This window comes from Dendrobates tinctorius, unplaced genomic scaffold (genome assembly GCF_039654945.1).
Source record: "Dendrobates tinctorius isolate UK_male_01 unplaced genomic scaffold, ASM3965494v1 ptg000030l, whole genome shotgun sequence".
NCBI lineage: Eukaryota > Metazoa > Chordata > Amphibia > Anura > Dendrobatidae > Dendrobates > Dendrobates tinctorius.
In genome coordinates, this window is record NW_027361698.1 from 18,901,802 (window position 1) to 18,917,635 (window position 15,834).

At 41.0% G+C, this 15,834-nt stretch overlaps 1 protein-coding gene across 34 annotated transcripts in view; it reads right to left on the bottom strand.

Moving 5' to 3' along the window:
- Positions 1 to 615: 615 nt before the first annotated feature.
- Positions 616 to 15,834, bottom strand: part of ANK2 (ankyrin 2) — a 772,868-nt gene continuing 757,649 nt past the window's right edge. For 15 of the 34 annotated variants that reach the window (XM_073571916.1, XM_073571915.1, XM_073571917.1 and 12 more), the window contains 2 exons: positions 9,068 to 9,244; positions 4,707 to 4,841 (listed from right to left, as the gene is read on the bottom strand). In XM_073571916.1, the coding sequence (XP_073428017.1) occupies positions 4,722 to 4,841; positions 9,068 to 9,244 (297 nt within the window). In that variant the 3' untranslated portion in view covers positions 4,707 to 4,721. Of the gene's footprint in view, positions 780 to 4,649; positions 4,842 to 9,067; positions 9,245 to 15,834 lie in introns of those variants that run through there. The other 19 variants (XM_073571911.1, XM_073571913.1, XM_073571902.1 and 16 more) reach the window with 7 other exon arrangements.

Consider the following 15,834-nt stretch of genomic DNA (forward strand, 5'->3'; position numbering starts at 1 on the left):
ATCAGAATATTTTGAATGCCTGCTTTATTATAAGCAGTAGCTTGATTATGTATTTGATTATTCCATCTCCATAACTGCAGAGAAGAGATCTTAGATCCAGGGATACTAGAATAACTTGGAGCTTTAATGACTTGGAATTCTGATCTAAATGCAGAAATCATCATCAAGTCTTTTGCATTAACTACTTTGCTTTCTTCTACGCAAAGTATAAAAAAGGCCGAACGTAGTATCTGGTATCATCAAAACCATCAAGCACATTCACTCTGTGTAAGTAATATGGTATGGTCCATCCTTCTTAACAACCTGTGCAGGCGCCATGAAGAGGCCTGTGGACGGAGCTGACATGTAGGAGGAAGGGGACTGAGTGAGAAAATATGGATAAACCATCCAAGAGGAAAGGATGCTATCTTTGGTCACAAAATTATCTTTGCATTTACAAACGAAACTGATCATATTCTTTATGACATTTGCAGGACAGGAGTGTCAGTGTTACCCAGTGCGCGTGGTACCCATGGCCCTTGGTGCATGGACTAGAATGTATCTTTTGCATACTGACTACAGATATGTGTTGTAAGTATGAAGCAGCAGCAGCCTCTCATTTGGCCTTTTTCTCCCAGTCCTCTCCACAGAAGCGGTTGAGAAGTTGCTGAAGGTCAGTCTGGAGGTCATCCTTATGTAGCACTTCAGGAACATCCTCCAGCTGCTCAACGAAAACATGTTTCCCATGCTGGTCCTTCACCACAGTCCTCTTCTGTGCGCAGGCTTTATTCATCGTTGTTCTGCAGTGCATAAAACATATAATATGTTACATTTACTTTATATAACATGGGATTTCCTCATTTCCCTGCAGATGTCAGCATGGAATTTCAATGAATGAGTTATCATAAAAAGAATAGCAGTTTTATAGTTAGTCAGCACATTCCAATTCAGTGGTTATCAATCAATGCCGTATTACGGTAACACCCAGAGAATTATTTGATCATAAAAGAAAATAAGTGAGTAAAAAAATATATGTCATTCTCCAATGCCAGCCACATCATGGTTACAATCTCCACTGACCACACTGCTAGGGGAGAATGTGGACCCTAATGGACCATAAGGAGACACACAGCATTTAGAGCTTCTTCATAAAACAAACACTAATTAGCCATGTACAGAAGTCCTTATATCTACCCTATATTCCTTTATCTTATGCACACCTTATGTTAAGAATTTTATGTCAGAAAATTCACTCCAGAACTAATGACAATACTTTTTTAGCTCAGTCTTTTCTGAGTTGTGATTCCTGTGTATAGCGCTCAGCACAGACACATCTATTTAGCTTGTTAATTTATAAACCAATATCTCCACTGTTTACTATGCCGGCCTGAGTGCTTTTCCAGATGGCTGCTATTACGCAGACTTTAGAGATAAATTTTAAGTAGGATTTTACAAAGAATTAATAGTTTAAAAGTTGATGATGATAACTTGGCAATGGGCATTCTGAGTGCTGCCAAATAACATGGGCAATGTATTTTCTCTGCCATTACAGAAGATTTAGTCCTTACTGATAAAGTACGATTTTATGTAGCCATATATCCACTCAGTACATCAGTACATAGTTATACAGCAGGCTTAATGAGTATTTATTTGTACACAATATTCTAATTGGGGCAATAAATACAGTAGTTAATTGATTGAAAAGTATGAGCCAAAAACATGGGAGCTATAGTACAGTATAAAACTGATAAAAATAAAACTATAGACTGTTTCTTCCAAGTATTCCTAATCTGACAGCCATTCTACTGTATATACACCAACAACAGTGGAAGGTAATGAAAAGCATGCAGAACATTTATCGTTTTGTCACAATTTTTCTAGTTCCAGTTTCAAACCCACGTTTTTTTTAGCAATTGCAACTGAACAGGGCTTCCTAAAAGTCAAAAGAAAAACACAAGGACAGATTTACTACTTTCTAAGGATGGATTCACAAGCAATTTGTAGTACTTTTTATTATAAATGTATTTATTTATTAAGGGAAAAAGAAATCCAAACCTTCAGGGCCCTGTGTGGAAAAGTGATTTCCCCCCCTCCCCTCAAAACATAAATTAACTGTGGTTTATTACATCTTTGGGAAGCTGAGTTTAATTTCTATAGCCACACTTAGGCATGATCGTTGCCACATCTGTTATCAATGAATAAATCACTTAAATAGGACCTGCGTAACAAAGTGATGTAGACCAAAAGATCCTCAAAAGCTACACATCATGTCACAATCCAAAGAAATTATGAAACAAATGAGAAACAAATCAATTGAGATCTATCAGTCTGGATAAGGTTATAAAGCAACTTCTGAATCTTTGGGGTTCCAGCAAAACACATTGTGCCATTATCCAGAAATGCCAAAAACATGGAACAGTGGTATCTTTCCTGGGAGTGGCCAGCCGACCAAAATTATCCCAAGGGCGCAGCAATGACTCATCAAAGAGGTCACAAAAGACCCCACAACAACATCCAAAGAACTGTAATCCTCACTTTCCTCAGTTAAGGTCAGTGTTCATGACTCCAATATAGGAAAGAGACTGGGCCAAAATGGCTTGCATGGCAGAGTTCAAAGAAAAACAAAACATTGCTGAGCAATAAGAACATAAAGGCTTGTCTCAGGGTTTCCAGAAAACAGCTTGATGATCCCCAGGACTTTTGGAAGTATACTCTGTGGACTGACAAGACAAAAGTTCAACTTTTTAAAAGGTGTATGTCCCATTACATCTGGCGTAGAAGTAGCACAGCATTTTCAAAAAGGAACTTCATACCAACAGTAAAATATCAATCCTGAAGGAGAATATCAAGTCATCTGTCCATGACCTCAAGATGAAGCGCACTTGGGTTATGCAGCAGGACAATGATACAGAAAACACCAGCAACTCCACCTCTAAATGGCTTAAGAAAAGCAAAATTAAGACTTTGGAGTGGACTAGTCAAAGCCCTGACCCTGAGATGTTGTGTCATGACCTTAAAAAGGCGGTTCATGCTTGGAAACCCTCCAATGTGGCTGAATTACAACAATTCTGCAAAGATTAGTGGACCAAAATTCCTCTAGAACGTTGTAAAAGACTCATTACCAGTTAATGCAAATGCTTGATTGCAGTTGTTGCTGCTAAGGGTGGCCCAACCAGTTATTAGGTTTAAAGGCAATCACTTTTTCACACAGGCCCCTGTAGGATAGGATTTCTTTTTCCCTTAATAATAAAGACCTTCATTTATAAATTACATTTTGAGTTTACTTTATTATCTTTGTCTAATATTTAAATTTGTTTGGTGATCTTAAACATTTAAGTGTGATGAACATGCAAAAGAATAGGAAATCAGGAAGGGGGCAAACACTTTTTCACACCACTGTATGTGACTTCAGCCTAAAGATGAACTACCAAAACTACCGACTAATGTAATATCTAATATTGAGAATACACAGTACAAATGGTCAAGGCATATCAGTGTTGTCCACCTCGTGGAACAATTTTCATTATAAAGCTTGAAAATTGTCTCTTTAGAGAGGAAGAGGACTAGAACTCTAGTGCCACCTGTTGGGAGTAGCAATCCTAATTGCTACTTCCAATAGGTGGCACTAGAGTTCTATTCTTCATCCTCTCGGAAGACAAAATTTGCATATTTGCCAGAGTAGCATTGCAAGGCTTGAAAGTCTCCTCATCTTGGCATGTCACTCTCCATAAAGAGGAACGTTATCCCTTGGATCCCATTATAAATCTTGAAACGGTTTGACTTCTAAAGCCTCTGTTGTGCTGACTGCAGAAAAATTAACTGAGAGTCTGTCAGTGAGCCAGCTATAACTCTTTTATTTATTTTTCTGAGCCCCTCTAAGATGATTTGTGAACATAGACCACATCAAACTTGAATTTACAGAGAATCAGCAGCCTATGGAAGTCAAACACTGCAAACATTAAAATGTAAAAATGATTTAACTAAAATAAAAAATGCCTCTTTAAGTATAAATGTAAGTGGGAAATTAAGACAGATCATTTTGCACAATAAACATACTAGCAGCTAAATTGAATGTGTATTTGTGCCTATATTACTCTGACACCAAGTACCACTACAACTGAAAGCTGTGGACTGATCAGATCATCGGTACCTCTGAAACCACCAGGGATCTGGGTTACATCCGTCACAGGACAAGACACTGCCAAACCCTGTAACAAAGGGGAGCTCAGGGTCCGCAATGAACAGACCAAGGACAATTTCACAATTCTAATATTCATGGTCCAAATATGACCTGCTATGTCTGGCCTGGACACCGGTCTACTGACCCAAACTCAAGTATATGTGAGGCTGATTACGTTGTGTCACAAATCCAGCAGTGGTGGATGCTTTCTTGGACTATAAATGTCGGAAGTGTGAAAACAATCTTTACACTGTGAATTGTACAGCATGAATTTGTCTGTTACATGGAAGGGTGACACGCAATCCAATCTGTCAGCGACACACAGTGGAGGCTGGGGATTTGTCCAGATACCCCTAATGACAAACCTCAGTGAGTCAGCCCATAATGTAGTTTAACTATATTGGAGAGCAGTATGTCATTTTTCTATGTATTTTATACAGATGATCTCTGTATCTCATCAAGGATGGTGCTTCATCCAAAACTGCCCTCCTCTATGTATTTCTGGGTAACAGATAGTCATTGAGTGACGAGTGACCACTGTTGTTAGTTTCACTGCAATCTGTTAATGTTGGCGCCATGCTAGTCCAAACCTTTTAATAACAGATCCATCCTCTTTGGTAATTTCTGATTCCACTAAATTTGGCAGGTGAACTCTTAAATCTCCACCCACATAGCTTAAAGCCTAGAAAATGAGAAAAATCTCAATGCTGAGCGATTTTATGTGTTTTGTTTTTTAAGCAATGAATAATGCAACTAAAGACAGGCAGCAGATATATTCACTTGAGAGAATTTTAGATGTGCACATAACACTTAGACATAAAAAATAACTGTGCAATGTTCTTCTGATCTGCCAACAACAGCAACCGCCTACTCCACTATTATCTACAAGTATACAGTAGATGTGCTCATCAGGATGTAACAGTCAGCCTTAGATACTCTATTATTAAGGGTCTCCTGACATGACATAAGCAACATGCTGTACATCTATCTGTTCTATAATGATTGATCAATTATCCAAGAATCTATTTAAGTTTTCATCTATCTATCTATCTATAGTGTGGAAAATAAGTATTTGATACACTGGCGATTTTGTAAGTTTTCCTACCTGCAAAGAATGAAGAGGTCTATCATTTCTATAGCAGGTACACTTCAACTGCGAGAGACAGATTATTAACAAAATCCAGAAAATTCACATTGTATGTCTTTTACATACAGTATTTTTCCGATTATAAGACACACTTTTGTTCCCCCAAATTTTGGGGGAAAGTGGGGTGTGTGTCTTATAATCAGAATCTGTTTGCAGCTGTGTTATAGAGTAGGGGGGGGCAGCTCTGGCATGGTGTCCGGGGGCTGGGGTGGGCTGGCTGCGGGCTGCAGAGACAGCCGGTGGTCATGTGCTCCTGCTCATTAGGCTCATGTAATATTCACTGCACCCGCTGTCCATCACCTCGTTGCTGAAGCTGCGCCGAGTTGGTAGACAGGGGAGCAGCGCATATTGCATGTGCCTTCACTCTCCCCCCGCCCCGTCACTATACTCACCTTCCGATGATGGCTCCTGCTCCCAGCTCCCCCTGTGTCTGTGCTGACATCCTCCTGCGAGGGCGTGCGGCAGGAGCTGCTCATTCAGGCAGTTCATATTAGCTTCAGGACCTTCCGTCACGTGACCAATAGGACCTGCAGTCACGTGACTCCCAGTGTGCACTGCGAGTCACGTGACCGCAGGTCCTATTGGTCACGTGACGGAAGGTCCTGAAGCTACAATGAAGTGCCTGAATGAGCAGCTGCTGCGGCGCGCCCTCGCAGGAGGATGTCAGCACAGACACAGGAAGAGCCACGGGGATGCTGGAAGCAGGAGCCATCATCGGAAGGTGAGTTAAGTGTTTGTTATTTTATCATGCGCTTGCCAGCAGGGGGGAATATAGGGACGGGGGGGCGTGTGCATGCCAGCAGGGGGGAATATAAGGACGGGGGGGCCATGTTCATGTCAGCAGGGGGGAATACAGGGACGGGGGGCCCGTGTGCATGCCATCAGGGGGGAATATAGGGACGGGGAGGCCCGTGTGCATGACAGCAGGAAGGAATATAGGGACGAGGGGGGGGCTGTGTGAATGCCAGCAGGGGGGAATATAGGGACAGGGGGACCGTGTGCATGCCAGCAGGGGGGCATATAGAGAGAGGGGGGGCATGTGAGTGCCAACCGGGTATTGCATATAGTGACTGGGGAGCCATATCCAGGATGGGATGGGGGGCTATGTGCCAGCACAAAGGGGCAATGTGCCAGGATGGGGTTATATAGATACAAGGATGAGGGACATATAAATGATTTGAAAGACGGGCACTAGCATTATAAGACACACCTCCAGTTAACATTAAAAAAAAAAATTATTTTTCTTTACCAAATTTGGGGATGCATCTTATAATCAGGTGCGTCTTATAAAGCGAAAAATACGGTAACTTGCATTATATTGCATGAAATAAGTATTTGATACAATAGAAAAACAGAACTTAATATTTGGTACAGAAGCCTTTGTTTGCAATTAAAGAAGTCAGATGTGTCCTGTAGTTTGCACACACTGCAGCAGCGATTTTGACACACTCCTTCATACAGATTTTCTCCATATCTTTCAGATTTCGAGGCTGTCGCTGGGAAACAGAGTTTCAGCTCCCTCCAAAGATTTTCTATTGGGTTCAGGTCTGGAGACTGGTAAGACCACTCCCAGACTTTGAAAAGCTTCTTACGGACCCACTCCTTATTTGCCATGGCTGCGTGTTTCAGGGTTTTGTCATGCTGGAACACCCAGCCACAACCCATCTTCAATGCTCTTACTGAGGGAAGGAGTTTGTTGGCCAAAATCTGTCGATAAAGGACGCCATCCATCCTCCCTTCAATACAGTGCAGTCGTCCTGTTCCCTTTGCAGAAAAACACCCCCAAAGTATGATGTTTCTCCATCATGCTTCATGTTTGGGATGGTGTTCTTGGAGTTGTACTCATCCTTCTTCCTTCAAACATGGCGAGAGGAGCTGATACCAAAAAGTTATATTTTGGTCTCACCTGACAACATGACCTTCTCCCATGCCTCCTCTGGATCATCCAGATGGTCACTGGCAAACTTCAAACAGGCCTGGAAATGTGCTGACATGAGCAGGAGGACCTTGTTTGTCCTGTAGGATTTTAATCCTTGACAACCTAGTGTGTTACTAACAGTAATGTTTGAGACTGTGATTCCAGCTCTCTTCAGGTCATTGACCAGGTTCTCCCATGTCATTTTGGGCTGATTCATGACTTTTCTTAGAATCAGCCTTACCCCACGAGGCGAGATCTTGCAGGGAGCCAGGGAACGAGGAAGATTGTGCGTCTTCCATTTTCTAATAATTGTGCCAAGAGTTGTTGCCTTTTCACCAAGCTGCTTGCTAATTGTCCTGTAGCCCATCCAAGCCTTGTGCAGATCTACAATTTTGTCCCTGTTGTCCTTAGACAGCTCTTTAGTCTTGGCCATGGAGGAGAGGTTGGAGTGTGATTGATTAAGTGTGTGGATAGGTGTTGATTTCAAACAGGTGCAATTAATACAAGTAATGAGTGCAGATTAGGAGGGCTTCTTAGAGAAAAACTCCATTCTTTGTAGGTGGGAAAACTTGCAAAATCGGCAGTGTATCAAATACTTATTTTTCTATTTTCCCCACTCTATCTACCATTGTAACTTTGAACTTACATAAATCTATCTATGCCAGTGGCCTCTTGACAGGAATATATTCATGGAATATATTCCCTATTTTTGACCCACTATTTGATAGATGAATGGCCTTTTTTGGATGGTTAGCTTGTCTGGTTCACTGGCGAAAGAATTTTGAATCCTGCACCGCATGAATTGGATTTTGCATTGCCTTCTGTTTTTCTTTTTGTATCTATCTATATATCTTTTCTTTATGATATCTACTTATGGTATATGTCCATCTATAATTCAAGAAAAAAAGGCAGTGAATTCTGGAGGTATGAATCTACGATTCCATAATTCTCTGCGTAATTGTCTTATGGCATGCTCCCACATTGCTTTATACCAATGCTGCTTTAATTCTTATGTGATTATCTATCTACCTATCTATCCATTTCTCAATGACTGTGTTTATGCGCTGTAAAAACAAGCTCCAATAGACTATGCGGCTGACAGGTTTCTGCCTGGATTCCCTAGCTTCCCAATGTTCTTCTCCACATCCCTGGAGGACCATAATTCTGTAATATGATGTTCTAGTTGTGCGCATTAGCTGAGAGATATTTGCATATACTAACATGTTTACAAACAGTGTATCCCACTGGACGTTGTTAGATTAATTAACAGATTATAGACGAGGATTTACCATGTTTTTTCAGCTCTTCAATCATCCATTTTATTGAAGACACTGAATGATTTTGTGAGCGACAATGTTCAAAGGGAATTGAAAGAATTGACGGAATGAAGTACGGGGCACTTAGGCAGTGCACGGGGATCTTTTATATGGTTTGTTAGGCATAGAGCTGAATTTCTCACTTTATAGTTTTTTTGGAGCATTTTGACAAGTTATGTTAAGATAGCTTAGCTGGTTTTCCTGCAGTCCTATGAAAAACACACAGATAAAGTAGTGTGAAATCACATAGGGAGGTTCATTGAAAATGAAGCTACGTACTTCAAATTGTTGTGCCACTGATCAATCAATAGCGACTATCATTGCTACTGTTGTCTTTTATATCAGTTGTAATAAATGTCCCTCAAGAAGTTATGACTTGGCTCTGCGACATGAATAATTGATTTAGTTAAGTGTATAGACTTCAATGTACTAGCTTCTACAGAATTAAAAACAGTAGCAACAAAAGCTATTCTACGAGTACATTATATGGTGACCTCTGGCCAAATCCTCCGCTGCCACCTCGTTACCTGCTCAAAGTCATCCGTGGCTGATGGCAAATCAGATGCTAAACTAGAGTCTCCAATACATTTCTCTGTCCTTTCACCATGGACCATGGTGGTCTTCACAACTTTGCTGACCTTACGTCCTTCCACAGGTTCAACTTCAAAGTCTGATGACATAACTCTTGGCTCAGAGAATGAGATCTGGTGACACAATTGTATTTTTTTTTTAATTCTTAGGGAATTTATTTGTTCTGCCCTGGGCAGATATAAAGTACCTTTAGACTCAGTTCACACTAGGTGTTTTTCAGCTGCGTTTTACAGTACCAGCAAAGCCTATGAGATTTTAAGTGCACAAACATTTTTTTTTATTTTTTGCTTTGCACGTTTTTTGTTTTTTTTTTTAAACATAGCGCATGTTCCTTCTTTCAGCATTTTTTACCCATTCACTTGAAAACATGCTGAAAAAATGCATGTATCATGTTTTGATGTTTGCAAGCGACAAACCTAGCAAGCCAAAACCTGCCGCAAAACGCACAAACACACATAAAAAATTCCACAAAAAGTGCAAGAAAACCCAAGGAAAACATGCTTTTTTCTGCAGTGTCTTTCCTGCCAAGAGATCAGGTTTTGCTGCAGAAAAAAACGCCTAGTGTGAACTTACCCATAACAAGACATACAAACTACAGCATCTCAGAAAAACACAAGAATGACATACGATGCAATAATAAACAATAATGTGATAAGATCTATTACAATTAAACTAAAGGGTTTTATCAGGACTTAGATATAGATGTCATATCCTTTAGGTAGGTAATCAACGTTAGATTGTGGGGGTCGCCACTCCCACTGATTAGCTATTACCATGTAATGTGATCACCAGAAGCCTGAACACCTCCGCTCTATGCACTGTGTAGTGGCCGTTCTCGGGTACTGGGTCTCTGCTCCCATTTTAGCGACACAATAGTTGATCCAATGCCTTTCTATTTTCTCATCCATCATTATCTATACATTTTACTATCCACTTGTTAGGCACTATATCACCTCTGCATCATTATGGCAAATTTTCATGAGGCAATTTTGTTAATTGCTAGAGGAATTTTATTGAGTGCGCAAAGACTAAATGTAACTTAACTGGTTTAATAGGCATTAATAATGCGGGATTCAAGAAAGTGTATTATATGAACTTTACTACTGATTTGCATGCACAGTTATGCTCATTAACATGTATATTTATTAATAAATTACTTTGACATTAATTTCAATTGTCTATAGGTTGATTACAAGATTTAGCACAAATGTTAATATTTACAACATTATTGGGAATTCTGAGTATTAAAGGGAATGGGTTTTAATAAAATGGCCTCTTGTTTAAATCAGGTTCTTGTATTACAAGGTTTTTCAGTAGTTTCATTATCATCATAGGCATTGTTACAATAACAGGTAACACTTCTATACACAATTGATAACACAAGATCCTCAAACACAATAGGTGATTTCACAGCTGACCCTGCTCCCACTCCCTTCACAATGAAATTTGTACAGGCACACTAGATGCGTCAATACAAAAGATAGGGACTGAAGGTCTAATACCTCTCCTTGTGTAGATGCATGTCACTCTTCACAAGGAGAGACATTACCCCTCTTAGTTACCCCCAGTTACCCTCCAGTCAGAGGCCTCTCATACAGCTAAATCAGATCTCAAGCATTGCACTGAAGAGGGGAAACACCCAGAAACTTGAGTCTGCAAATTGAGATTCTGGTTTGGCTTTTATTCAGAGTCATATGGCAAGGCCCATTAAAAGGTCGATGTTGACTTTTAGGTGGCACTAGAGTTTAAGTCCTCCTCCTCTCTTTAGCGACAATTTGCAATACAAAAGATAGTATCACAGTGTGCTCATTGTGGCTAATGTACCTATATCATTTACTGAAACAACAGGAAGTATGGAGTCTACCCCAGTGATCAGTGTGAAAATTGCATGAGCTCATATTTTTTATTTTTACTACAGTTATGATATGGGGAAAAAAAACTATCAACATTTCAAAAAAAAAATTAATTTAACACAAAAAACTATTAAACAATAGGTCTTTTTCCAATCACACTTTTTTAAAAGAATTTTCTCTAGTAAAATTAAAAAAATATTTTTTTACCAATTATTAATGTAAAGAATGTTTGCATATAGTCAGAGTTGCCAAGCAAAGAGCAGAAAACTATTAGACTCCTAAGTCTATAAAAAAAGAGGATTAACAGGGCTTTCCAGTCTCATTATAAATTTCAGTAACCACTCTACCCTACTACAGACTTCTGGAATCCTGGCAGTGTGCAACTTTCACACAGTCAGGATTCCCCTCTAGTGCCAGCTGGAGCAGACGATTTGCATATCGTAATTGTGGTCACATACCAACTACTGTATCTTCTCACAATGTTCTATTGTGCTGAATAGCTTCTCATCTGCTCAATGTTCTATTGTGCTGAATAGCTTCTCATCTGCTTCTCTCGTTGGAATGTGACTGCAAGTTTACAAACCACCCGTTTGAGCTGGAACAGAGGGGGATCCTGACAGTGTGCATATTGCATACAGCAGTTAACTATTGGGAGTAACAGAGTGAATACAGAAATTTATTTTGAGCCCAGAAAAACCCTTATATAAATGAACCTGCATTATACAGCTTATATACACAGTTATAAAAAGAGAGAAGCCAGCGCTGCTGGTGGTCAGAACGCATAACATGAAGTGCAATGCACATATTAACATCTAACTGTATTCAATATGAGACATTTGGCAAAATATTGATCAATAAATTGAGCCACCCCGCCGCGCCAAGGCAATCTCAACCTGAGATGTCTGTGTTCAGACCTGGTTGGCCTTTATCTGCACTTGCTTCATCTGGCTGCACGGGAGCGATCCAGACATGTTTCAGGTACATTTGTAATAGATATGGTCTTGCTTTTAAAATATTCAGGAGGCCGTAATGGCACAGTGAGTAATAAAAAATGTAGAGTAGGACCCCCCACATGAGATTACCTTGGCGCGGTGGGGTGGCTCAATGTATTGATCAATATTTTGCCAAATGTCTCATTTTGATTACAGTTAGATGTCAATATGTGCATTGCACTTCATGTTATGCATTCTGACCATGACTTGCCCGTGCAATAAAATCTACGTCGGACTCACATCTCGGGAGTTAAAAGACCGTGTACGAGAACATGTAAGGGATGTGATGGCGGCCAAAGATATCCAGGATGTCTCTACACTAAAAACTCTTCCAAAGCATTTTAAGTTATTTCATAATGCTAACCCAAAGGGTTTGATGGTCCGTGGAATTGATAGATTTGACTGTGGTGTCCGTGGGGGTAATGTCAAGAAGATCCTCGCGCAACATGAATGTAGATGGATTGTGACATTAGATACTATGGCACCTGCTGGGTTGAATGAAACTAACAGCTTTGTGCCTTTTCTGTAAATAGGGGGTTGAATTGGTGGGACATGTATAGTGTTATGGCAATTTTAGGTGACCCCCTTTGTTTTTTTCCCCCTTCTTGCCCCGTTTCTATACATCTTGGGTTTCATCTTATCTTGTTCTATTGTTCCGTGCGCAATATTTTTGTGCTTGGGTGTTTTGTGCTGTGATTTTAATTTGTCTTTTGTGTTTGTCCTTTGCAGTTATCATACATTTATATTTCTTCTCATACTCATATTTTTATATGAGTTGATTCCTCGGTGCTTTTTATAGCTGGCTGGGATCAGCGCCTGTAGCCTGCTGTGGACGTTAATTTCTATTAAAAAAATGGCGAAAAACCTGGATACCAATATATTGGATGCATTCTGATGGACTAGCGATGCCTTGGATATCTAGAGACATTGATGAGTGGAATATTTCCAATTTTTCTTGTTACATCACCAATTATGGAATGAAGAAAAGCATCATGAGTGGGTGGGAGTGTGGGTTATTTTGCGGGTAAAATGAATGAACATACTAATGATGTATTGCTGTGTAGTGACCACTGTGACCGTTAGGGGGCGCGGTGTTGGTGTCCCAGGACAGGCGTATAAGCATTTCCAGTGTCCTGATAGGAGTAGGATGCTGAATGATCGTAATGTATCTCAAGGTGGGTGGCCTTGAGATGAAGGCTTGCTTATGTGCTGATCAGCAGAGCTGATCTTTCGCTCCAATGTGTCAGGGAGAAGTCTTCAGGTAGCTGGAGAGACGGGCGGAACCAGCTACCTACAAATCCACCCAGGGGTGTGTCTAGAACGCCATACTAAAGAATGTATGAATGCTTGTAGGACCTGTGATGAGGTCATAGCCATGTGACCCGGTGGGCGTGGCTACGGACCATATAAGGTGGCCAGGGTAGGTCACATGAGTGAATGCTGGGACCCGGTTGGTCCGTTATGGAAGGTCCCACTGGGAGATGGGGATTCCTGCCTGACAGCACGTGAATGCTGTGAGTAATGGCTGCAAGCGTCTGACAGTTCCCAGGGAGAGGGAATGAACGTCTGGAGTCTGAAGCAACCATGAGGTAACCCTGACGGGGTGAGATATCTGTGAGGCTGAAGAGCCTGAGTACTGGACATTGCGTAACCTGTGTGACCACAGGGATAACAGAGGGAAGCTCTGTCATGAACGCTATGCTGATTATATGAACTTTATGCTGCTGCTGTGGGTTTATGATGCCTGAATAAACCGCATGGATTGTTATGGTTTTATGGAAAACCCATGCCGGACGTGATTATTTGGCTGCCAAGCGAGTATCCCCTACCTGAATGACAGCGCTACCTTACAGTATTTATAAGCAAAATTATACATTTTAATATGCTTTTTGTCAGATTGTAGATATATTTATTCTCGTTTGGTCATATTTTCCGCTTTCCCTCCCCCTTCCCTTTCCTCTCCTTTTTCTTCCTTTCACCTCTTTTTTCCATCTGATGCACAGCACCTTTAGATCTTAGGACCGTAGCATGAACTAGTTATGCTAATTACATGGAGGTTTATTTATTTATGGTTGCAAATTGTACTGATGCTGCGGGTATACCCTACTGTGTACTCATGTCTTGATTTTTTGAGGTTTTTACTTCTATAATGCGTATTTCAATATGATCTAGTGTGGAATCGCAAGCCGATGGACACCACTATTATGGCTTCCCCCAGCAGGTCTTCACAAAAATGGCGCTGATTCTGTGCGCGTGCGCAGTGTGTCCGGCTTCGGTACGCAATGTTACGGCCATCAAATATGAGTCGCACGCATTCTGAGGACGTCGAACTGGTGTGTTCACCACACATGCGTGCGACCCTATGATGGTGATGTGTTATGATTACCGGCACCGGGGACGCTGCACTTATATATGGGCGGGTGACGCCAGACACTTCCCCTTGAGAAAGCCGTGGCGAAACGCGCGTCGGGGTAGAGCGAGGTGCCCCCCCCTTATTTTGTACTTCCAGCATGGGTAAGTGACAACAGCACTTTAAAGACTATGGGTATTGTCCCAGTATATGACTTGGGTTACTTTGAGCAGCACATTGCCGCAGATTCTGATACTGTTTCTATGTAGCACCTTGGTGTTGTGTGTACGGATACAGCTCGGGCATGTTATAATATATTACACACCAGGGGCGGCTCTGCAGTGATATTTAGGAATGTGGTGCTCTTTTTCCCCATCTGTCCTGCCTCTTATTTACAGGGGAGATTTCTCGCTTTGTTTCTGGAACGCTTCTCCTAATCACCTCATACATATTTATAAATGTTTGATAATTTTTTTAAAATAGCACAATAAAGATTTGTCTTTTATATATTATATATTTTCTCTTTTGTGGTTTATGGCTACTCCAATTTTCCTGTGTTTTGTGTGAAGGAAACATGCTGTCAAAGGAGCTCTCCATGCAGGTGAAACAAGCCATCCTTAAGCTGCAAAAACAGAAAAAACCCATCCGAGAAATTGCTACAACATTAGGAGTGGCAAAATCTACAGTTTGGCACATCCTGAGAAAGAAAGAAAGCACTGGTGAACTCATCAATGCAAAAAGACCTGGACGCCCACGGAAGACAACAGTGGTGGATGATCGCAGAATAGTCTCCATGGTGAAGAGAAACCCCTTCACAACAGCCAACCAAGTGAACAACACTCTCCAGGAGGTAGGCGTATCAATATCCAAATCTACCATAAAGAGAAGACTGCATGAAAGTAAATACAGAGGGTTCACTGCACAGTGCAAGCCACTCATAGGCATCAAGAATCAAAAGGCTAGACTGGACTTTGCTAAAAAACATCTAAAAAAGCCAGCACAGTTCTGGAAGAACATTCTTTGGACAGATGAAACCAAGATCAACCTCTACCAGAATGATGGAAAGAGAAAAGTATGGCGAAGGCGTGGTACAGCTCATGATCCAAAGCATACCACATCATCTGTAAAACACGGCGGAGGCAGTGTGATGACTTGGGCTTGCATGGATGCCAGTGGCACTGGGTCACTACTGTTTATTGATGATGTGACACAGGACAGAAGCAGCCAAAGGAATTCTGAGGTATTCAGAGCCATACTGTGTGCTCAGATCCAGCCAAATGCAGCCAAACTGACTGGTCGTCGTTTCATACTATAGATGGACAATGACCCAAAACATAAAGCCAAAGCAACCCAGGAGTTTATTAAAGCAAAGAAGTGGAATATTCTTGAATGGCCAAGTCAGTCACCTGATCTCAACCCAATTGAGCATGCATTTCACTTGTTAAAGACTAAACTTCAGACAGAAAGGCCCACAAACAAACAGCAACTGAAAATCACAGCAGTGAAGG